Raw genomic sequence first — 25,509 nt, 5'->3', positions numbered from 1 at the left:
CAGAAGCATGACAGTAAACTGCTTTTTGCCTATGTTGGACAGCAAGCAAATAGCAAGTCTTAGAAGATAACACATATATGCTTCTTCATGTAGTACACCATCCTCTGGTAAAAACTAATGCTGTCAGAAGATGTCATCTTGCTTGTTGAAAGGTTATTTTTTCCCAGAAAGAAGTGTTGTGGATTTTTAAAGCATCTCAGATGAGAAGCTGGAGTTCAACATGGGAGTTTGTAAGAGGAACTATACATTGGTCACCAGGATTATCTTTACCAGACCTTATATACTAAAAGAGCATTTTTTTTTTTGCATTCAAACTCAGTTAAGATAGCTTTTTTCTTTTCTTCCTCGTCTCTAATTTCTTGCATGATAGATGTGGTTCTGCCTGTCTTCTGCTGAGTAATCTTATCAGCAGAATTCTGTGGTTACAGATAGGGTGGGAGTAATGTAAACACATGAAGTTTTGAATTGGGAAGCAGAAAACACTGTTTTAAATGATCTCTCACTATGTTTTGTATTTACAGCTTTAGTTTATGAAGTGCACCACAGAAAAACAGGTAGTTGGTGAACTATAGAACATGCTACTTTTGTAATTTTAGTATATGCTGTATTCTAATATCACTACCTAAAAGAAAATAATCTTTCATGGGGTTTTGAAAATAAGTATTTAGCCTGTATTAGTATTATAGGCTCAATGTATATATATTTACATAGTGAATATAAAAATTCTATATACTTGTATGTATAACTTTTTTTTTAACTTTCTTTGAAAATGGGATGCTGTTCTTTCGTCTGAGCCAAGTAGCATGTGATGAAGCCCACAGCAGCAGTATTTAATTTTTGTTCGTGCTTTGACAAAATGGTCTAACACATACACTGTGTTTTATATTGGAAACTAGACTGAAGCTTTTCTCTTTGAAAATGAACTTTATGAATAGAGGAAAATATATAATGACCTTTTTTTATGTCACCATGAGCTTCAAGACTCTAAAACTAATGTTTGTTCTGTCTCCAGTGTATGAATAAATGCCTATCTTCAAGTCCATTTCTCAGGTTTCACTGTGGCTAGGTGAAGGAGATGAAAAGAGAATACCCTTTGTACCTGCAGATGCATTTCCTTCGTTCATAACCTAATTTTTGAAGTTTGACCTCAAAGTTTGACCAAGCTGAGGGTCATATGCTGAGGGAGTCATCTTCCTAAGCCCAGTGATTTAATAGTCTTCCATGTCTTAGCTTTGTTTTCAGTGATCTTTTTGATCTTAGTTTTATTCAGACTTACTTTTGGATGCTTCTGCATGTGCTGGGTGAGTTTTACCTTGGTGTTTTATAATGTAAATTTCTGATTTCTGGCCATCAAAAACAAGTGATATTAATGATGCTTTGGGCTTATTATGAATGAAGATACCTCCACCTCAAATGAAACAGATGTTTAAAGTGCTAGTGAGGAATCCATTTCTTCTCATTAATTAATGTCATTACCTCTTCTTATTCTTGTAGTTTTATAATGGCTGATGATAAGAAAAATGTGTTGCCAAGTGTTCCATTTCAGCATTTGTATTAGCTGTGATATTTGTGAGGTAGGCACTAAACCTAAGTGGCAAATGAAATAAATAATTTGGGTGATGGTTGTCAGTGAGAACTCATCTGGTGTCCAGGCTGTGGTTTTTCATTCCTTCACCTGTTCTTGATGTCTCTCACCACGAAAGGCTGTCATGTTGTTTGAAATCTGGCACTGTTGGGTAGATACTCTTTCATGACTCTGCCCTTTCAAGCTTTGGGTGTTCACAGGAAGCAGTTATTAATTCTTTTCTTCAGTAAGTCTCTTATGTGGGACTCTGTTGGATTTCCTTTTCGGAAATAAGCCAATTGGAAGTTATCCATTCTGTAAGCTGTCAGTCTGATGTCTGCGATAGTCTTATGATAGTTTTGGGGAAAACCTGACTAATTTAGCTTGAAGGACGTGGCAAAAGGCTCTGCTGGTAGAGACTGCCACCACCAGTAGAAAACTAGCTGGATTCAGTTCATCCTGAAGAGGCTGGATGAAATGTATTTTGGTCTGTAGAAGGGAGGAGGTGGATCACAGAATCATTAGGGTTGGAAGGGAATGTTAGCTTTGTGTCTAGTAATTGTTTCTGAACTATCTATAACGCTAGCCCCATTCAGATTCCCACTGGTATTTGTTGTCGGGACATAGGGTGTCCACTTGTGTGGCTTAACACCCTTCCTGATGAAGTACTGGGGTTAGAACTCTGTGGGCCTCATCCAGAAGCATTTCAGCAGGTCCATCTAAAGTTGACCTACTTAAGGATTTTTCTTTGGGAACCTATCAAGTAAAAAATGTTCTAAAGCAAACTTCTTCCAGAAGAAAGAATGTGTAAATCAAGAAAGAAAACTAAGTCAAGGAGTAAATGTAGCATTTTCTTTCCTTTTCAAAAGACCTGTGGTAATCCCAATATCTGCTTTAGGAGAAACAGGTTATAGTTTTGCAACGTATGGTGAGCAGGTATGTAGCTGTAGATATATTTTCTAGGACTGTGGAGTCTGGGATATTCTTGGGAGATGTCTTGGCCCTCAGTTCACTAATAGGCTTTAATGGCCCTGACTCACCTCACCTGGGACCTCTCCTCATCCTGCCCAGGGCCCCATGTCAGCCTGTGTCCCAGCGGTGCCAGAACAGGGCCAGTGTCCAGCTCCCCACAGCCTTCCACCGCCAGGCCATGGGCCCATGTCCCATCCTATCCTTGGCCTGTCCCCAAGGAGGGTGCCCAGTGCTGGGGCTGCCCCCAGTGCCTCCCCACTAGTAGCTGTTTGCCAGGGCGAGGGGTGGCCCTGGCTGGTGTGGCTCTGCCTGGCTGCCCCTGAGGGGTCCCTGCCAGTACTGTCCACTGCCCAAAGGAGCACCACATTGTGCCCGTCACAGAGCCAGGTGGATGGCTTATCCCTGCCTCACTGACCGATGAGGGAGGATTTGGGGATTGATGACAGAAGATTTGTCATGATTCAGCTCTTGCTGTATGTGGCAGTTCCTCAACAAATAATGAAAGATTTGTGACAGAAATTATGAACATAATTTCTTCCTTTTCAGTAGTCCTTGTATCAAGAAGAACCTTACAGAAAACACAGAAGTGAAACACTATTAGGGCTTAATATTTGCTGCAGAAGAACCTGGATCTCATGTGTTTCTGGTCACCAAATGCTACTTATTCTACGTTAGAAGTGTTTTTTATTTCACATACCAGTCAATAGTGAAAGACATAAGTGTGAATGAATACAAGAATCGCTACCAACAGAGTCTCAAGTGAGTCATCTCTTCACCTGTTAGTTTGGGCTAACTAGGATGGCCCAAGGCGTGAGCTAAGGCATGTGCTTTCCCAGACAAGCGGCCCCATTCGTAGTGCTGAGGTGTTTACAAACCAAGCCAGTTATTCTGCTACACAGAGCTTGATCAACTTTTTAGATCTGAAAATGTACTTGCACTTTGGTTGCCAACTCAGTGTTGTATTTGAATTGTGCTTGAGTCTATGAGTGTCCAAAGCAGGTCATCAAACCAGTATTTTAAAGACTGAAAGGAATGAGTGGAGCTGCCTCAGTCTTCTCCTTTGTACCTTCCCAGTCCCCTGGGTCTCTCATACATACTTAAATCCCCCCAGAATGAAACATTGCAGACTCCTTGCTGTATGTGTCAGAGATGAGTGATAGAGAAGGTAGATTCTTATGAATGATTTTTTTTTTAATAACTGATGTGTGCACTGAGATAACTGCTTGCATGTGAATATTCAAGAATTTAAATATAGAATGCAATCTTTAACTTGGAAATATGCTTTTAGGGTGAGTTTGTTTTTTCTTGGTTTTCAGTACATGGTGGTCTAGGTAAGATTTAAAAAGATAACCAGTGATTCTGAGGATCTCAAATTGTGTGTAGCTTGAGTAAAGCTGTTAAAAAATTAGGATAAGGTTGTTCTTTCTGAGGCTAACACTACCATTTTCTGCAACTAGATTTATTCTGATAATGTCATATAAAGTAGTCATAAATAGTACTGCAGTGATTCAGTTTATAGTACAAGTACCTTTTTGATTATGCACTGAAATGAGTAAAGGAAATCAATATTTGGAACAAGATATTCTGTATTGAATGAAAACATTCTGTGTTATGCTGGACATCGTTATGATGTGAATGTTGCATTTATTATGTAATGGAATCTTGTCTTTTAGATTCAAAGAATATTAAAAAAGAGAAAGATGGAAAGAATCAGCAGGCAAACAACCCGTCTTTAAAATGTGGTAGGTATTGCAGCTGTCAGGCTATTGGTTGAAGTACTGTAAAAGGAAAAACGTATATTTGGATAGTACTATATTCTGAGGCTTTTTTTTGCAATCACTTTAGCTATTACTGGTGGGTAGTTAAAAACATACCATTGCTTTTATCTAACTCTGTTATAAAAGTATGTTTTGGTATCGAAAATTATGTTTGAAACTGCTTGACTTAAGCCTGATAGTTTTACTAGCCAAGACAAAGTACTCTTTGTATATATAATCAAAGATATTGTGTAAACGATAATTTTCTTAGATGATTACTGGTATTTTTTCTTCTCATCATGTATTTCACAGTTTCATGACTTTGGTGCTGCAGCTATTTTCTCTTTCCTTAATGTGTTTGCTCATGCCAAAGAAAGGATTTTCAGTTTAATACCCTTGAGTTTTTAGGATTGCTAACTGGATTAAATTGCCTGAGATTCTAATTTTACTTAAAGCAAATTGTTTTCAAATAAATTTTGAAACACAAATAAATGTGTTTTTGTAATAAACTACACACTTGCCAGAAATGATCCAGCTTCTTATCAAACTAAGACAGCCTCTGCCATCCTCCACAGGTGCCATGGAACAGCATATACATGGGATTGCTGACAGTTTATCTTTTGTGGCTGCATCGAGAGGGCAGCAGCATCCTTACATACCTTTCATATTTGCATGTACATTGCTTGAATATGTGGCAGTAAGAAATGATACCTTATTACCACCAGCCATAGTACAGCTTTCTGCTGTTACATTTGCCAGACTTAATTCTTCAGTTTCTTGGAGTCCTAGTAGCCATCTTTGTTATTCTTCCCTGTTTCTTTGGGACAGAAAAGGAAGCATATTTGTGTCTTGTTTTCCCTCTTACGCAGTGTAAGAGGAGCTCCAGCCAAACTGGAGTCAGATAGCATGTTTGCGTTTTAAAATAATGTTGTCTGACATAACAGAGGGAGCCCCATAGATCACCCCCCCCCCCCCAGCAAAGTGCTTTTCTTATGTGGATAAGATAACTGTATTTCATGAGTCACTGGAAAACATCGCTGCTTCCTTCTGCAAGGTGTTGAAAAAGCTTTGTGGAGAAGTAGTGCTAAGCAGGCGAGACTTATTCTGTCATCTGTATTCTTCCAATCAAGACTACGCTGTTAATCTAGTGTCTGAGCACTGCATTTACTTGTGAAGTCTAGACTCAGCTGTGTCAAACACTTAGAGATGAGTGCCTTGCTCAAGATCATGGAAGATCTCTGATTTATTTATTTATTTATTTTTAATCCTGTGCTGTTACTTGTTGGTGGCAAGGAAGAGGAAAGAGCCTCTTGAAGTTGGATGAAGAAAGATGTCTTACAATGCTCTGGGCTAGCATCCAGGAAATCCTGGAGTTACCAGGGGGATGTGTGATAAGAAAAGCTGAAAAGGATCGAAATACAGAGATGTACAAACAGGTGAAAAAACAGTCTAAAGTAGGTAGACAACAGGAGGAGGAGAAAGAGTCTAATGGAATGATCACAGCATATAGGAGGTTCAAGGTATAAAGCAGGGTATGAAATACCCTGACACTTAAACTAATATGTTTGAAAGAGTATGCAAAGAAAAATTAAAAGGAGGCCTCATTTTTGACAAAGAGGGACTGTGGGATGAAGGCTGAAGTGGTCATACAGTCATAGAATGGTTTGGGTTGGAAGGGACCTTAAGTGGTCCCTTGGGTTGGAAGTGCCAACCTCCCTGCAATGGGCAGGGACAACTTCCATCAGACCAGGTTGCTCAAAGCCCTGTCCAGCCTGGCCTTGAACACTTCCAGGGATGGGGCAGCCACAGCTTCTCTGGGCAGCCTGTGCCAGTGCCTCATCACCCTTACAGTGAATAATTTTTTCGTAATATCTTATCTAAATCTCCTCTCTCTGTGTCAAAAGTCTCAGATACATGTGTGCAAAGGGAACCTAAGGATGAGATCAGAGGACACGAGGTGCTCAGTCTGCTTAAACAGTATTTAGGCTATGGTGATACTGTATTGTAACCTAAATAAACCAGGATCTTAAATTTTACCTATGTAGAAGTGACATTTAACTCGTAGTTTAAATTTTCAATTTAAATTTTATGAAACTTTGGCTTAAACTAAACTGAAGCATTATGTACAGTAGAAGATGACAGGGAGCACTTTAGCAAACTGGGCATTCCCCTATTCCTGGGAGCAGATGGGATGTCTCCAAGGGTGCTGAGGTAGATGACCAATATCACTGTGAGACTTCTTTCTCATATTGGAGAGGTCATAGTGATTGGGGGAGTTTCATGATGACTGGAGGAGGATGAAGAGTATGCTCAGCATCAAGAAGCACAAGAAGGGATCACCTGGGGAATTACAGCCTGGCCTGCCTGACTTCAGCCTTCAGGAAGACTATGGAGAAAACTCTTCCTGGAAGTCATTTACAAGCAAATTAAGGACAAAAATGAGGTTAGGAACAGCTGGTATGGATTTGCCAAGTGTGAGCCATGTGTAACTGACTGCCTTCTGTTGTAAGTGATCGTGTAAACAAGGAGAGAGTAGTGGGTGTTGTTTGTCTTGACTTTAGCAAGGCTTTCTGTAGGGGTGTCTGTAGTGTCCTTTCAGCAAAACTGGTATGGTGTGGTTTGGATAGGTGGATGGAAAATTGACTGACTGCCAGACAGTACAAGGTCTACCTATCTGCTGGTACCTAGTGGCGTTTCTCAGGGGTCATTACTATGGCTGATGCTATTTATGCCTTACCGAGAGACAGGGACGATTGGACAACATGCTGTCAGCTAGTTTGTCGGCAGCATCTAACTGGGGAACTATCTAGTGGGCTGGAAGGCAGGGCTGCTCTTCAGATGGACATCGCCATCCTAGAGAATTGTTCTGACAGGAACCCAGTTAAGAGTCAAAGGCAGATGGAGGGTTCCTCATGCCTCGGGGCAGACTCGAGTCCTGCAGCAGCACAGGCAGGAAGCTGGCTGGCTGGAAAGCATTTCTGCAGGGAAAGCACTGGAATGCTGGCAGGCAGCAAGCTGCGTGTGAGCCAGCAGTGTACTCTTGTGGCGAAAGATTTTAACTGCAAATCGAGTCCTAACAGCAAAACTGTAGGCAGCAGGCTGAGAGAAGGGATTTGCTGCTTGCTGATATCTGTGAGACTATCTCTGCAGTGCTGTGTTATACAGGTGTGTCTCAGCTGACTCTGGGCTCCCCAGTACAAGGAAGACTGTTCTATACTGGAGCAAGCTGGCTGGCAGTCCAGCAAAATAGATGAAGGAATTGGAATGAAGATGTAAGCAGAAAACTGGTACTGAAACCAGAAAAATGGTTTCTTCAGCCAGAAGAGAAAGCTTATGGAAGATGGGCTTGCTGTCTTCAGTTACCTGACAGGTGGGTGCAGGGGGTCAGAGCCAGGCTTTGCCCTGAAAAGTTGAGGCTGCCCAATGCCTGGAAGTGTTCAAGGCCAGGCTGGATGGGGCTTTAAGCCACCTTGTCTAGTGGAAGGTTGGAACCCATAGCAGGGGGATTGGAACTAGGTTATCTTTAAGGTCTGTTACAACTCAAACCATTCTGTGATTCCCTCACAGGCACAGTGGAAGGATGAGAAGTAACAAACAGTGGCTGCAGCATGAAAAATTCCTACTTGATGGGAATAAAAAACACATTGAGGGTGATGGAACCCTGGAGGAACAGGAGACTGAGCTAGAGACCTCCTGGGGTCCCTTTTAGCTTGAGTTACTTTGTGATTGGCAGGTTTGACAGGAAGTGATAGGGTATTGATACAGAACTGCAGAGAGCATCAAGGGTCATTGACCCATGGGTTGTTGCCAGGAATGCTGGCAACTATGGCATAAACTTATTTCCTCCATTTTCAAATTAGGCTGTTTGCCCATGGTGATTGTCTTGGTTCACTGTTCTAGAGTCTCAGTCCTGTGTTGATAAAAACTGGGGTTTGTTAGTTCGTTTTGTTTACAAAAGGTCTTGTTTTCATTGTGGTATAACATATTTCCTGCTTCCAGTATATGCTGGCATGTTCTTCAGCATTAAAATTCCTTTCTCCCTAGTTTTCACTTTGCTGATGGGTTATAAAGTTGTGCTTGTTGCATAATGGGTTTTTCTTAAGCCTTTTAATTCAGCCTGCGGATTTGAGTGGGAAGAGAAATGCAAGTCATTTAGTGAGAGCTAATTTTCTTAAGGTTTTCTATTTTTCAGAAGTTGCATGTTTTCAAAGGCTTTAGAATTAGAAATATATATAAAACAACTACTTCTTTACCTGTGGACACTGAGAATACAGAGAAGCTTTTTGCGCAGAGATTTTTTTTTTCAATGTGATTATCTTCCTAGACATGCATCTTACGTGTTGCAAGCATACATTCATCTCCTGTTTCTATGAGTGCAGTAATTAAATGATAATTAGCACCATCTCTGAGAGCTTGGTTTTAATTTAATACAGCATATTTTCACAGGTGGAGAGGTTCTAATTTAAATTTCACGTCATTTGTGCTTGATGAAAGAGGTTTTGATAGCCAGGAGTTAAAGCAAAGAGTGAGGCAATGTTGTTTTCCTCTTGGCTTTATCTGCAGCTGGGTGCTTATGTTACCTTATGTGTCTTTCTAGTGAATATTCCCTTGGGAAAAAAAAAAAAAATCTGTTTATTTCTGCTCTGATTTTTGGTCATGCCACCAAATTTACAGTCCTGTTAAAAAAATTGAGATCATTTGGGAAGTGATGGTATATACAGGTAATTATTTTGGAGGTTAATCCTAGTGAAAGGTGCTGTGTCTAAAATATCTACTTTTATACGGCCCTTAACATCTTGAGGCTCTGATTCATAATTACAGCTTTTACATCATGTTTTACATCATTTTACATCAGAGATAGCTGGGACATAGCTAACATTTTCTTTTTGGTACATTTAATTTTACTGAATTCGGTACTTTAAAGTTTACTAAGGTAAACTCTGATTAAAATAACTTTTTATATATTTATTTTTAAATCAGAAGTCAAACGTAAGCAACAACTTTATTATTAATGAAGCTTCTATAGCAGTTCATCATAGTTAATTTTTGCAGTGTCCTTGGCCTGTCAGTGAAAAGAGCAATGGATTTGGAGGCTACTTTCTGGAGAAAGCTCTGAAGTGCCATTTCCTGAGCATGCCTTCCTGAAATACAAATACCTAACATATGCTTAAGTTAATGTACCCTGACTTTTGTCAGTAATACAAAAATGGTGTAATGGTATAAATTTGTGAAGAAAATTTTCATTCCAAAATAAACAGACTTTTAAGATGTTGCATGGAAACATCTTTGTTACTGGCCTACATACAGTCCAGACCACCAAATGAACATCTTTTGCGATTTTACTGACTTGTTACATAGCTAACAGCCACATGGCCTCTGCAGTGCCAGGGACAAATCACTTGTACACTTTTGAGTCTGTTATGCCAAAAAGGATCTTGGCAGGCCAGGAGGGTAGTTCTCTTCTACTTGCGGCATTGTATACTTTCAACTAAATGGTGTGCTAATGCAGGCAGACTCTGTTTGAGCCACTGTGCATCCTTCAGAGAAGCCATGTGAGAGTGCTGGAAAATGCTGCCATATTCAGATTATTTATTTGCGTCTCCTCTCTCCTTAATGTTGCAGAGGTGTGTTTAACTGTGCCTGGTGGTGGTTTGGGGAAGATTAGTATAAAGCCGGTGTAGTTTCTCCATTGTCACCAGGGATTTTTGCTATAGGCTGTGCGAATGGCCGTTGCTGAGCCACTGGGTGGCATCAGTGCGTCATTTTGGGGTTCATGGGTGATTTACTCTTCAGGAACATCAGAAAGATGCCAGCTGCCCAAACAAGAAAAATAAGCAAAATTGCTCACTTAGATAATTGAGGAGCAAAAGCATTAGCTTTTGCCATTATAGGTTTTCTCTTGTGCTTTATATTAATTTAAGTAATGCTTGCTTATGTCTTATATGTTAGTACTTCATACTGTTGCATTTGTGCAAAACTGATAACACTGATTAAATCAAATGCGGACTACAGTCACTCATGCATGTAAACAGTACCAATGTCAGCACTGGAAAGCATACTATGATGCTGTTGCTGAACATTGCCATAATAATGTTTACCCTGCAAAGAGAAACCTTTATCAGACTTCAGATGAAAAGAAGCAAGATGCAGTTGGAAGGCTGTGCTAATCCTTTTCCTTTCTAGTGGACTGGGGGTAGTATTCTCAACGTATATTTCAACAGAATCTATGTGTTTGTGCTTTTTCAGCATGCATCATGTCAGCACTCTTATGAGGTTATCATGTAAGTGCTGCTGACAGGGGAACTAAGATACAGAAACGCTAACATGATTTGTACAAGGATGCTTGGGAGGTCCTTATGCAGAAAATTGAATCTAGAAAGCCTGACTTGTATCTTTGTATGCAGGGGAAGGTTTATATTGATTTTGCCTATTGTGTGATCCCCCTATGCATTAACAGTACTCTTAAAGCTCTTTCAAGAGTTGTTTGTTTTTTCAAAGCTGGAGTTTCTGTTTGAGAGTAATCCTGTTCTTGAAAAAAAAAAAAATCTACAACGTAGTTGAGTTTTTCTGACCCTTTCTTCCCTCACCCCTCCTTTTTAATTTAAGTTCCCTTTAAAAAGTGTCTGTATGGTGTTTTTTTATCTTGTGTCTTCCAGAGCAGTTTAATTGGGATGATTATCTGAAAGAGACTGAAACAGTAGCTGCCCCTCTGCATTGTTTCAGACAGGTATGCCAGATACTATTTTGCAAGTGTGTATGTATTTATGCATGTTACAGGGTGATGATTCTAGAGCAACTTCTATGTTTAGATTGCTTGCAAACTTCCCATTTGATTCCTTTTGATCTCTAGTTATCAGTAGCTTACAGTTTTGGCAGATCCGAGCTACTGAAGTTTTTCATTCTTGCTTTCTGCCTCAAGCCAAACTTTGAGGGTTTCATTAAAATTGTAGCTTTGGACTCTGTTTTCCTTTTAAAATTGACTAGTTAATGAAAACAGTCTTATCAGAGTTCAAAAATATTTTCTAATTTTTTTTCAGTAATCTTAGAGGTAGCGTGGTTTTAGTGAGAATTAAAATATGGCTGATGATCAGAGGAGCCTTTCTCCTGCCTTGTTTAAAGAGTCCTTTCAAAAATGGCAAGCTACAAGATGTGTGTCTGTGTGTGTAGTAGAGTTTGTTCACCACTTCTTTTCTGTATCTCTCAAATAGGTTCTGAGCAGACTGCTTTTGCTAAGTAGTAACAGATATTGAAGTTTAGAAAAAAAAAAATCAAGGGGAATATATGGGAATACAAAGGAAACACTGGATTTATAGTGAAAGGTGTTTAATGTATTGTTTTATGTTTTGCACTGTGCCCTACAAGTTTGATTCCCCACTGCCAGATGGTTTAGTATGTATTTGCAGATGGAGTTTAAATTTGCCATCTTGTGTGAACTAATGACTCCAGCCCTCTGGAGACTGAGTTGACCTCTGCAGGTATCTTTCTCTCAGTAGAGGAAGCTGGAGTTGGTATTTTCCCAAGCTGAGGAGTATCTTAGCTGCGTAAAGTTAAATAGGATGAGTTTTGGTCTGCATGCTTTCACTGCGTTAGGAAGATAGATGCCGAAGGAACTGGATAGTTTAGGTTAATAGAACTGTAATAGGTGTGACAGGTGGAGCATGTCTAGTTCAGCAGACAGAGCGTGTTCAGAAAGGTATCTTGTAGGGTTTGTTGGTAGTCTGATGGTACTGTAAGTAATACTGGCCTCTAGTGGGGGTCAGACAAAACGCAACAAGAATGTCGTTGAGGTGAAGCGGAACTATCATTTGGTGAATCTGAAGTAGTTGCGGGTATGGATAACAGGGAGCGAGAAGTGCAGGTGGCAGCATTTCCTTGTATTAGATCTTGAATCTCATCTTGCTTTTTGCAGATGAAAGGACAAAGAGCCCCTTACATGCTGCTTTCAGTGAGAGATAGCTAAGAATAGCAGTGTCCGTAGCTGTGAGTGGAGCTTCAGAGGTTAATTCTACAGTGTGTGTTTTTCACAGTGAATACCAGCTCAAGGCAAAGACTTCAAACATGGCTTACGTAGAGACAGAGGGCAATAGCATATTACTGGATCATTCTGATGTTACTGCCATACTCAGATGGTAGACTGCCATGACCAGAGTGTACACTGCTGAGAGGTGTAGCTACTGCAGAAAGCTGCTCAGAAGCCTTTACTTTCCTACATCTTCCTCTTCCCTACTAATGGTCAGGAGGTCCAAACTGAACAACAAAGTAACACCTTAAATAAAGATGCTTAAGTGATGTGCATTGACCAAGATAGATAAATCCTGGTGACCTGTATTGCTTAAGGAGTGTGTGGGTTGGAAAGAAGAGCTTTAATTTCTGTGCATAACAAATTTTGAAACAATTTACATGTGCAGACTCAGTTTTTCTAAGAATTGACCTTTTAAGAAGAAAGTGATATGCAATGTTAATTAGTACAGAGCTAGCTCCTCTCACTGCAGAATGTTCCCAGATTTTAGAAATTACAGTGCTTGAGCTTTGTGTGGGACTAATTTGACTTTATTGGGTTACACATGAATTGTACGTGTCTTTATCACCCTGTGTAATGCAAGGAAATACACTGCTGTGGCTAACCAGAAAACAAGTAGCAGAGAAAAGCTTTATTTGAGAATTATATCCAGAGTTTGTGACCTGTGGGAATTCTACAAAGTTTAAATTTTGTAGTAATTAAAAATGACCCAGGGAGCAATAAATTAAAGCCTGTATCATAAATTAAGATACAGGCACAGACTGCTAATGGAAATTGATTAAAGTATTTATCTTAATTTAGAAGGTATTTTATCTTTTGCTCTAAGTTGTTTATAATTACTACTTAAAATTTTGAAGCATTCCACATCCCTTTCTCATGCCCTGAAACTTTTTTCCGAGCAGTTGAAAACTTTAAATGAAAAAAGCTCAGTCCCGTGTGGTTTAAACAGAGCTTAGAAAGAGGCCCTTACGAAATAGGTTTTGTTACTTTGCTGTAAGGACAGAGTGGCATGGAGGAGTTACCTTTTTAATAGAATGCCTGGAGTTGTTGGTATTTAAGCAATTCACCTTTTCTACAAACAATCAATCACCTCAATTTCTCCATTTCAGTTGCTTTTCATGGTTGTAGAACATAACAGCTGGACAAGCAATATCCTGAAATTGAATTGCCCTTTAAATTTAATATGCTAAAGCTCCCCTTTCAGACAGCCTGTTGTCTAAATGCAACATTAGCAGATGCTACACTCAGTGTTCACTGAATATTGAGTGCCTCTGTTTTTTGGGCTTGGGCTCCACCAGGCCTCCTGCTGTTTATCTAGGATGTGTTGTAGATAGTGCACCTGCACACCATAGCAAGCAGAGCAAGATGTATTTATTAATAAATTGTATTAATAAAAAAATTAAGTGTGGTGGAGGGAAAATACCACGAACACGTTTTGAAGTAGCATATTTCTTCAGCCTTTTCCTGTGTAGCCCGATAGAGATGCGCAGTTTCTCTGCTTACTGTGGGATCCTCACCTGGACTGGTCAGGCAGGCAGGAGAGGGGTCATACGAATCTTGTGAGTGTGAATGCCCATGGTTTTGTTTTTTCTACCTGCCTCCCATGTTAGGATTCAGATTGTGTTCCCATGTGTTTACATGCGATAGATACTGGGTATAAATGTCATGGGGAAGGCTGGCTGTAGTTGTCAGCGTCTGTGTTCAAGACCAGATTTGTACTGGAAGAGTTGCAGTAAAGGACTTCCAGGATGATAGAAGAATAGTCATCCTCTCATAAGAGAAACTTCAGTGTTTGGCTTATTTAATTTGTTGAAAGAGTACTGGAAAAGGGCCTTCTGTAAATACACTGTAGGCTGTTATTTGCAAAGGTGCAAGAAGAATTTAAGTTAAATTACAGTGTTGGCAAAAATTGCCATTCATAAATTTAAGCTGGAAACGAGGAGTCATCTGAAGAGAATAGTGAGAAGCATTCAGTCCCAGTTAATGTCAATATGAAGTTTTGAACACCATTAGATGATATTGCTGCCTACAGTATTACTGTATCAGAATGTGATCCAGCCAGAGATATGTTGACACATGAGTAAAATATACTCTCCTTATCTTTCGTTTAGCTTGGGACAAAAAGTTCTGCTCAGAGACTGAGTCACATTCATCACGTATCTTTTCCCTGTGATCATTAAATTGGCATTGCATTGTATGTGTATGGATATATTCAGTTCTCTGTGAATAAGCATCAGGTGCAATTTCTGTCTTAGAACTTTAAAGTTTTATGTGACTTTAGGACTGTCTGTTTTCTTTCTGTTAATGCAGTTAACACTAACTCCCTTTTCTGTTGTCTGTATTGGCATATTTTTTTGATTCAGAAACTCTTTCTTGCCTTGAACTTTCGTAGTGCTTAGTGTGTAGGGTCCAAATTTGGTTTAAGTTTCCCAGATATTACTACAATAATTATTGCTTTTCAATTGAAAGCTTGTGAATTTTGTGAGTGTTTTTTTTTTTTTTTTTTGTAGGTTGGTTTGTGGGGTGCTTTGTTTTGGTTGAGTCATTTGGGGTTTTGGTTTTTTTTTTAGTTGAATGTCATGTTTCCCAATGTCGTTTTTGTCCATTCCTTTCAAGTATTAATCATTGGACCTTTATGTTCATATCTTCATCAGGATTCCCTTGTTTACCCTTCTTGGCGTGCTTATCTTCTTAGAAATCAGACATGTTTATGCAGTAGGAACATCAAGTATCTAAACCAGTTGCTGTTGGTAGGTTATCCAACTGCCTTTTCCGACCTGCTGCTGAACACTCAAAGTTCTAAGGCTTTTTTAATATCTACTGTTTATATGATATGTTTGGGTGCATGAAAGCTGCATATTGAACTGGCTGGTAAATTTAGCCATACTAACAACAGTAAGAAAAAGCCTTTTACCTTTTATTGTAGTCTAGAATTCCACCTACGAACGATTTCAAAGTTGGGATGAAACTGGAAGCCCGTGATCCTCGCAATGTTACCTCAGTTTGTATAGCTACAGTAATTGGAATTACTGGTGCCAGGCTGAGGTTGCGTCTGGATGGAAGTGACAACAAAAATGATTTTTGGAGGCTTGTGGATTCCTCAGACATACAGCCCATCGGAACCTGTGAAAAGAAAGGGGGCATGCTCCAGCCTCCACTTGGTAAGAAACAAAGCTTCTCAACTAAAGCATGGGAATATTGCTTTCATGAAGTCGATTTGAGCCTTGGCAAATTCAGTGGTACTAACATTTCACCAAACTATTATTTAATTGAAAAAGAGGTAAGCAAGCTAATTCAGGTAAGGTGAATTGTGGCTTTTTGTTCTTTTTGGATTCTTTTGACATAAGAATGAGCAGAATAAATAATTAGCTTGAGTTCTGTTGTTTTCAATTCTTTTAAAATAATCCCTTAGTAATAAATGGGACTGTTTGACACTTAATGATGAGATACGCTGCCATGTGCCCATTCTAGTGTGTATGGCTACAACGTTTTCTTGCTTGATGCTGTGTGTACTTCTTTTAGTCAGACCTTCGTAAAAAGCGGGGAAAGCTGACTTGCCTTTCTTCTACCCAGTAAATCAGAGCAGTCCACTAGGAGGCGCTGGCTGTTAACCGACCTGTGAAGCGCCCAGCAGGGCTGCAGGAGGTGCAGCAGCTCAGGGCAGCCTGAGTGTTTTCACGGGCACTGAGCAAATTGGTTTGTGGTCTGGGAAAGGCAGCGTAGGGTGGGTTAACGGCAGTATTGCAGCATTCTGCTCTGCGGCAGGAAAAAGAGCACTCCAGAGCTTCACCAGACTGCAAGCTTATATTATACGTGATTCTCCTCAAATCAACTCATGTTGTGGGACATCTGCAGTTTGGCATGGCTGGTTTGTGATCACAACAAATGCTTGGGAACAGGAGGTAGCTTTCATGTGCTTAGAAATAGTATGCAGAATTTTTTTTGCCTTCCATAAGCAATATGGGTGACAACATCATGTATCTCCCCAAACTGAGAAATAGTGCTTGGGCTTAGTCTTACTGAGGAAGTTTATTAAATAGGGAACTGTACAAAGGAATTCCTTGCTATGTGGTGAATAGTCAGAGGTAACTTTGACTAACTGCTAGGGGTGGTAAACTGGGATATCACCTTTCTTTGCTGTGATAAACCTGTATACTTAGATCTTCTTTCTTGTGCCATATTTGTTATAGCTTGAACTTGTAGGTGTGGAAGTCTTTAAAGAAACACATTTTTCACATTGGTCTGAAAGTAGTTCAGCTTTTAAAATGAAGGAAAAGTAATGACCAGAATTTATCTTAACACACCCCCAAAGCCTCCACAACAGCAGCATCTCCTCCCCTGTTGACCTGTAATTTTTAGAAGATGCAAGAAATAACATTCTTAATATAAGAAATTAAATGTTACTGCTGTTTTCCCATCTTATAGTTATGAACCTACATCTGGTTTGGTGTCATTAGTATTACAGATTTCTCATCAGAGATTTCGTAAGGTAGGTATGCTTTCTCTTAGTAGCCTCTCAGAAGCTTGTCATCCCAATTTGTTAACACGAAGTGAAAAGTATCGTTTCACTACGGTATGAAACTTGATTTGCATATAGAAAGGCAAACAGACATAGGAGCAGTTGACATAACCATTATGACACTTTACAGAAATTATATTGGTAGGTTTTTGTTTTGTTGTGCTGCTTTAGAAACACAAGAAAAGCAATGCCACTAGAGTGCCTTTTAGAAAAATATCATTTGGGATGGATAGATAGATAGATAAATAGAATCATAGAATAGATAAAGTTTGAACCCAGAAGGGCTTTTTTCCTTCTTTTCTCTGGAGTATAGAGGTTTTGAATGAAAGCCCTAGAAGCTCTTGACCCCTGGGTGTGTCACTTCTGAGAAGTAACTCAGTTTAACCTCTGTGAAGTTCTTGGTATAACCTTGTAGAGTGAAAGCAGTGATATGAGTATGAAACAGGATTGTAATAGAGAAAAGTACACCTATTCCTTCAGCTGCACATATGTACCATACTAAATATATGGCTTCTGTTGAGGAGCATAGTGCTTTTTCAAACGTGTTTCTAAACCAGTCTGATGAATAAAGCAACTCTGGTTATGTATAATGGAGGCAATTGATCTCTTAAGAAGAGAAACTTTCCATGATCATCAGCAGAAGCAGTACTGTTTGTTCCTCCTATTTGGTCAGGCTGCTGGTAGTGCAGCACCAAACAACCAGCTGTTCCCTGTACCTAGGTGTGTAAGTTTACCTGCCCTCCGAACAATTGCTGGTTATTCAGAAAAGAATGCGAGTGCCATTATTTTGTCCCTTCTGCCCTAGATATTTCTAGAGATAGGCTAAATTCCAGCAATAAAATGTTCTGGCATACCTAGATAAATTTTTGAAAAATCCTCTTTGGCAGTTCTACAGCATCCTGTTCCTGGGCAAAGCTGGGAGCTAATTGGGTGTATAATTACCTCCTGTTAGACATTTAAGCAACTGATTAATTTTTTTTTTCCTGAGTGCTAGGGAACCTTCTGGATACTAATGCTCTGCTTCTGTTCATAATAACTAGCTAAAATAGCCCTCCTACCTGATTTTTGCATAGGTATAATTATGCATGTTACATAAGGGTTTTGAGAAAGCGATTAATATAGCAAAGCATTCCTGTTCCAGCCAGGTGATTTTTTTTTTATTGTAGAGAGCTTAATGTTCTCAACAAATTACATTGAGGATAACATTTTCTCTTGTTTTACCAGGATGAATTAAAGGCCAAATGAAATTAACTGAAACTATTGTTTAGCTGACATTCCTATATATATCTTTTCTGCGCTACCTGGTTAGGAATATTGTGTTTCAGTAATCAGACATGCTGAGGTTGTATAGACTCTGGTATCAAACCAGAACTGATAATCAGCTCGGCAGTCCTCAAATTACAACACCATTTATCAAATAGGAGCTTTGTGTTCATGTAGGTGTTGCATAGGTAGTTCCAACTTGAAAACTGTTTATTCAAATCAAGATAGCGTAAGCTACTAGTTAAAGAACCATTATAGTATATAATCCAATTTTAGATGACTTAATGATTTAACTGATTGAGAATAGCAGATATGTTCCACCTTTCTAGTTCATTCTTTTAAGAGAATTGTCAAGGCTCAGTTGCAAGAGAGCTCATCAGTTCCTGGCAGATTCTTTTACTGTTTGCTTTGTGGAAAATTTTCCAATTTGCTCTATTATGTCTATTTTCTGTAGAACTGTGCCAGACATATAACTGCTAAAGACATAGAAGAAAATGTCCACTATCTCTGTTATCTTACTTATTACTTTGAAACATCCATTTGGAAAGCACAGAAAGCAAAAGGATTTCTGTTTTGTTTTATTTTTTAACTGGAAAGTAGTTGCTTCTGGGGGAAAATTATCTGGCATGAGAATGTTTTCAGTCAAACCTTTGTTCTGCTTGAATAAGGTAGTTCATCTAAACAAATGTGATTCTTTTTTGTGCTTTTTACTTCCTTGTTATTGAAGAATATTGAAGTAGAAATCTCTTCCAGTTTGTTTTCCAATATTATATATGCATTTGTAAAAATAATTGTGTATTTGTTCTTTCCTCTTATGATTTCTTTGGGGTTTAGGGCTATTTATTTATCTTAATAGGGGAGGGGGAAGAAACCGATTGTTCTTTTTTTGTCTGTGGCCTGGTGAAAGAATTACAAGAGTCTTGAACATAAAAACGTATCTCAAATGAGAGGAGCTGGAGCAGGAGCCAAATGATCTTAAGGGCCTTTCCAGCCCCAACTGTTCTATGGTTCTGTGATTCCGTTGTTTTAGAATGTAAGCAAAAAGCAGACCTGAAAAGTTAGCTAGGCACAAGTGCTGGGGAAGTTCCCCTGGACCCAGGACTGTGGGTGACAACCTTATGATCTCCTGTACTAGAGCCTGCATGTCAATAAGTCCTAGATGTTTCTCTGTAGTGTCAAAAATTATGATGAGTGATTCTGCAGGCAAGTCAATCGGAATGGAAATGCACTGCAGGGGTTTCTGCACCTACAGTGACCCTGTTTGTTCCTTCTTGGCTACTTTTATTTTGGCCAAATCCAAAACAGAGGCAATGAGGCATTAATAAGCTGACTTTATATCCTTCTATTTCATTTTACAAACTGAAAGTAGGCCTATTGTTTCTTTGTTACTCAGGGTTCCAGATGAATGCATCTTCTTGGCCAATGTTTCTCTTAAGAACCCTCAATGGAGCTGAAATGGCACCGGCAACATTCTTTAAGAAGGTAAGAAGAAAGGGACTGCTAATAAACAACTTTTTATCAATTGGCCCATGAATACATTTTTTAAATGAGGATGCCAAGATATTTTCCTGTTGTCTGCAGCATGGCAAGGGAAGACTATTTAAAATTGCTTTGAACTGGATTGGCAAGCTACAGGAAGTGATCTGCTTCTAGTCAATTGAGATGGGCATGTCTGTTCCTGAATTGAGATTTTTGAAGTATGGTGTATTATTTAGAAAAATTGTGTTAGCTCATTTTTTGTGTCAGTACAATACATATCATATTTCTTAACAGCACCATATTAATGTGATTGTGCACAGGAGAAGGAAAAAATACAACAATGGGGAATAAGTCATTGGAATACAGTGGTGCTTGGAAAGGTTTTGTTAAACATTTTCATCAGTTTAACTGTAGTGAGAACATAGTTGAAAATAGCAGAAGCAGTTACTCATTTTTTTTAAACATGCCTTGAGTAAATTAAAAAAATATATAACCCCAGCAGTAATATTGAAATGACTTGTTGGTTTAATCTTTTGTCGAGGTGGTAAAACCTTGCTGTCACATTGAGTGACTTCATTTTTGATACTGAGAGAGACATTGACAAGTATGTCAGCAAATCCAACAGTTGGGTTCAGACCTGCAATCACATCATTTGCCTGTTACCTTTATATAATTAAGTAATTTTTTTTTTTTTTAATAAAAGATTGTATAGATTTCCTGAGGCATGAGGAGCCATGTTTCCCTGTGCTAACCTACCAGCACATCTGAGATGGCTTTTGGATAATGAGGTTCCTGAGGCTGAGGTAGTAATTCAGGTTCCATTGTGTCGTGGTTTAAACCCAGCCAGACAGGTTGTTCACTCACTTCTCCCCGTTCTTGCCCTTCCCCTACTCCCGGAGGGATGGAGAGGATAATCGAATGCAACTCCCACGGGTTGAGATAAGAACAGTTTAGTAACTAAGGTATAACACAGATCACTACTGCTACCACCAATAATAATAATGATAAAGAAAATAACAAGGGAAGAGAATACATCACTTCACCACCAGTCGACCGATAACTCACCCCCCCAGCCTGACCAAGCTCTCACCGATACCTCCTCCAACTCTGCAGTCCCCCAGCCCTTCTGGGTAACTCCCAGTTACCTCCTGGGCATGATGTGCTGTGGTATGGAATACCTCTTTGGTTAGCTTGGGTCAGGTGTCCTGTCTCTGCTTCCTCCCAGCTTCCCCTCCTCCCTGGCAGAGCATGAGGCTCACAAAGTCCTTGGCCAAACCAAAACATCATTGTTATCGGCTCAGTTCCCGAGCTGAAAGTCAAAACACTGCACTGCACCAGCTACCAAGGAGGAGAAAAATGACTGCTACTGCTGAACCCAGGACACATTGGGTCACAACTCCTGTTGTGGGGGTACACTTAGTCTCATCACATTGACTTGGTATTTGTTTTTTTTTTGTGTCCACTTGGAATTGGTATGAGGCCAACTGAACTAACTGAGGCCTATAAATAATGTCCAATGCTAATGAATTTTTCATGGATTGAGAGGTGAAGCTTTTACCAGACAGTTATCAGTCCCCAGAAATATTCATTCCCTGCAAATCTCTTCCTCTTTATTAGCATGTAATAATTTCATTTTAGTGTCTTTGCTGTCTTGCTGCCCAGACATAATGTATTGGGTGCAACCTATTGCTTATGTAAATATTTCTAGCAGGGTCTTTCTGTCATGGAGAATTTTGCTAATTATCCCAGCTGTGTCTGTGGGAACAGAATCTAGATTTTTATAATACAGAAAAGCAAAAGCACATTTGAAATACAAGTAAGTTTTCTTGAATGTCTGCCATAACTTTTTGAGAGTAGTGAGTGTAAGAGGTGAGGATGTTGAGGAAAAATAGATGGTTTTCTTTTTTGTTAGTATTTTTTTTTAAGAGGCCATAGAAATGCAAATATTCTGTCACCCTTTCTTTTGTAGGAACCACCAAAACCTGTGCCAAACTGCTTTAAAGTTGGAATGAAACTTGAAGCTATAGATAGAAAGAACCCATACTTGATTTGCCCAGCAACCATAGGAGATGTTAAAGGAGATGAAGTTTTTGTTACATTTGATGGCTGGAGAGGAGCATTTGACTATTGGTGCAGATGTGATTCTCGAGATATTTTCCCAGTCGGATGGTGTAGCTTGACAGGAGATGCATTACAACCACCAGGGAATAATGGTAAGATGACTAATAATATTGCTTAATTATTTTCCCCCTCAATTACAGCAGAATTTTAAAACCAGCTGGCTGTATGCAGATAAGACTGAAGATTTGATTTGTGAGTAGCTGCTGATGATGAAATGTTGTCAAATTTTGTTTATGTAGTTTAAAGTTAATAGGATACCTTCTGGGAAACAATTTTTGTTGGTTCATACTAACTCTGAGAATGTGTTTTATTTAATACTGTTAGGAGAGCTTCTGATAATCTTCCATTTTCATGTGCTTATGAAGAGTCTTGGACTTAAACTAGATTTGCTGTCACTCCATACAAATTTCACACAAAAAGAGGTTTTTAAAGAGGGGAACCATATTTTAATTAATTACTTCAATATTGTTAACCAGAATAATTTGTTCTTATGATGTGCATTTTCACAGCTGTTGTTAAGTGAGTAAAAACAAGTAGACTGATATCACAGAACTCTCACTGAAAGTACCAAAGGAACAGAAGCAAGAGGGGAAGAAAGCAGTCGTGTTTCCTGCCCTCTCCATCCCAATTTTTTCTCTCACTCTTTTGCCAGCAAGTCAAGAACTGTATGAAAAAAATAACTGAAATCAATTAAGGCTACCTCTGCATCCTTGCTCTCACCTGCCTGTTTGTAGTTACTGTCTGCAGTTGCTGCAGATGGTCATAGTACCCATAATCTAGTTTATTCCACTTCAGCAGGTTTCAGCAAGTGATGAACTATGTGTGTAGCTCTACGGATAGGTCCAGGATGATCTGCCGGTACAAACCTGCAGTGAGAAGGCAGGGGGAAGTCAGGTGTGAACAAATTACATTTAGCAGAAGTCATCTAATAGGTATCCTGCTGACCTCGGTTGTAGTGGTTTTGTGCTCCTAGTCTGTAAAGTGTCTTTCTTACCTTCTTCAGAAGGTTGACCTTGTCCTGAGAAATCATGAATAAGATGTGTAATTATGGTAAGTTAATTACGGTAATTGTGATAACATAAAATGGCTTTATCTTAAAGGGGTGGTATAAATAAGTGGTGTAAAATTTTTAGAAGATATTCTTGTTTAGAATCCTGAGTCCAATTGCATCCTCTGAATAGAAGTATTATTAACTTGTTTAGTCTGCTTCACTTTCACTGCTGCAAAACTAGCAATATTTTGAGATAATATGTACAGAATTTTTCTTGATAGAGATCTGAGAGTTCTTTAACAGTTATTAAAAGTTTATTATATATTCCAGTTGTTCATGTAATGAAACAAACAGAATTGAGTATGTTCAAATCTGCTGAAGGCTTGAAATAGCCAGGTATTCTTAGGGATTCTATTGCTTTTGTGTCCTGGGTTCAGCAGTAGCAGTCATTTTTCTCCTTCTTGGTAGCTGGTGCAGTGCTGTGTTTTGACTTTTGGCCTGGGAACAGAGCTGAAAAATAATTAACTCTTCAGGAATTAATAAAACCTGAAACAAGGTCCTTAAAGATTTGCAGTCAAAACTAAGAATTTTGGACATGTTATAGAAGCTGAGGGCAGGGAGGTGCAGGCTGTGGATTTCGTTATTTTTAATTCTGACAGTGGACCCAAAGTTAAGCGTATTTTTATTAAAATTGTGTGTGCTCCTTTTTTTCTCGTTCTGAGCATAAAGAATTTTCTTTCAGTTTTGCTTCATGTGCTCATTTTTTTTTATGAGCTATTCACGCTAAACACACTTATCAAATCTACATAACTAGGTGAAATTTTTTTTGCTCTCAGGTTATGTTTTTCACTGTTATTTGATTGCTTTTGAACCATTAAAGAACTGTAATGATAATTCTTTATTAAGATGTAAATAATAGCTTCAAGGAGAGTGTAATCAAGTCATTTCAATTCAGAAATATGATAATGTTGTCAGGATTCTTCAGTAAGTCACATTTATGTTGACTACTCCTGTTAAGGAAGAAAGTATGGCAGATGGTATATTGTAGAGATTCACTTGAAATATTATAGCAGTATTCTGGCCTGGACTTCTTTCCAGTGAGTTTAGTATTTCTGCCTTGGATTTCCACAACAGAAAGTGAAAATAATCAAGTGTAGTTTAGATCACAGTGAATATAATGAGAAGTATTCTTGGATTTTGTAGCTATTTTTCTTGAAAGCATTTAACGCTGGTTAAAGCACAGAAAAAAACCTCTCAGGTTTTAGTGAACAAGGAAAACCAATACCCTGCAGTAGAGTATGAAAGCAATAAAGGATCCATACCTATCACAATTTCATGCCATGAGACATGCATTTTAAGGTCTAATTTAGCTTTTTGAAAGAGAGATGAAATGCAGTAAGGGAGACAATATGAAAATTAGGGAAGAGTTTAATTCAGCTGTTTACTGTCTTAGCCATTTAGGATGTCCAGAGAGAATGTAGGAACTCCGTCATGGGAGGTTTTGAAGAACAGTTTAAACACAGTCTTCTTAGATATGAATAAATTTCTTTACACCAGATTATGTGATATATTTAGTCTTTATAGTCATATCTCTGTAATTTGCATTGGTTTAAGACAGATAAGATCAGGAACTAAGATGCAATTAATAGAAGATAAAATGAAGAAGGTAGATGAAAAGTTGTTTTGCACTAACTGTTTTGAGCATTCAAGCCTTAATCTTCATGTTGATGTTTTGTCTTTAATCCTTATCAGAAGATGTGACGTAAGTGGACCTGGCTGAGTGCCAGGGTATGCATACAGTGGTATGAAATGTAGTGTTCAATATTTATATTAGCAGAAGCTGTGCTTAGCCAATGTTGTAGTTTATTTCCTTAGAAATATCTCTGATAATTTTTGTTATGTATGGTTTGACAACAGTGCTTTATGTTGGCTTGGCCTGCTGGCCCACAGTTAATATTTTACAGATGCAGTAGACTGTTTTCTTTGTCTCCTGGTCACTTAAGTGCTTTTAGAGATGACTTGTCACTCAGAACATCATTGTGAGCTATAGCTGGTGAAGGAAGTCGGCATGATAGTGTCTATGCTGGATCAATCTGAAGGATCGTCTGCTCTAGCAGGCTTTTTCCCAGCAGTGGCACATAGGAGAGAGGCTTGCAGGAGTATTCCTACTATCTGTCTGTCTACAACCCAGCACCTCCTGAGCCCAGAATAACACTTTATGCTGAGTACCTCTGGGGGAGCTCAATCTATTTTGTTCAGTTATATTTTGGAGCAGTCTGCACTTTCATCACCTACAACATCCTGTACTTAGGAGTTCTGTACTTGAGTATATGTCCTCTGGAAGAGGTGGTATGCTTTTTCTTGATGGTAGCTTCATTTCTTGTCCTCATGTTCTTGTACCGAAATAGCTTCTTGTACTTCCAGTACTTGCACATACAGTAAATAGTCATTCCCTAATTGTCTTCTTCATATCCATTGTGATTTTGTAGACCTAGATTCTAGCTTCCGTCAGCTAACTCTACTCCAAACTTGTAAAATCCTGTTCTGTTTCATTTTGCATTGTTATGGGATCAGTTTAATGCCTTGTTTTTCTGTACTGTTTCCATTTAAGTTATGGCATTTTTAAGCCACTGGAACCAGAAGTGCACAAAGTATTTAAGACGTAGTGGCATAGTGGTGGTTTCTGTGTTGTTTTCTCTTCCTTCTGTAATTCATGAATTGGGATTTTGGATTATTGGACTACCTATCAAGCAATGAACTAATACTGTCATAGAAATATTTATTTCAATTCTATGATACCATTTTTGTAAATCTTAGAATTGG

General features: G+C 38.9%; 1 protein-coding gene across 1 annotated transcript in view; it reads left to right on the top strand.

Annotated features, from left to right (window-relative positions):
* The window catches only part of SCML2 (Scm polycomb group protein like 2), a 72,225-nt gene that overhangs the window by 13,101 nt on the left and 33,615 nt on the right, over window positions 1-25,509 (top strand). Inside the window, 7 exon segments of the mRNA XM_062603801.1 lie at window positions 4,210-4,278; window positions 5,587-5,703; window positions 5,706-5,729; window positions 10,950-11,020; window positions 15,240-15,474; window positions 19,489-19,577; window positions 21,544-21,787. Coding sequence (XP_062459785.1) covers window positions 4,210-4,278; window positions 5,587-5,703; window positions 5,706-5,729; window positions 10,950-11,020; window positions 15,240-15,474; window positions 19,489-19,577; window positions 21,544-21,787 — 849 coding nt within the window.

The sequence above is a fragment of the Pezoporus occidentalis genome, unplaced genomic scaffold, assembly GCF_034315485.1.
Source record: "Pezoporus occidentalis ecotype Australia unplaced genomic scaffold, CSIRO_AGI_Poc_V1 ctg81, whole genome shotgun sequence".
Classification (NCBI taxonomy): domain Eukaryota; kingdom Metazoa; phylum Chordata; class Aves; order Psittaciformes; family Psittacidae; genus Pezoporus; species Pezoporus occidentalis.
The sequence above is the reverse complement of the archived record's forward strand: the minus strand, read 5'-3'. Positions and strand labels throughout refer to the sequence as shown.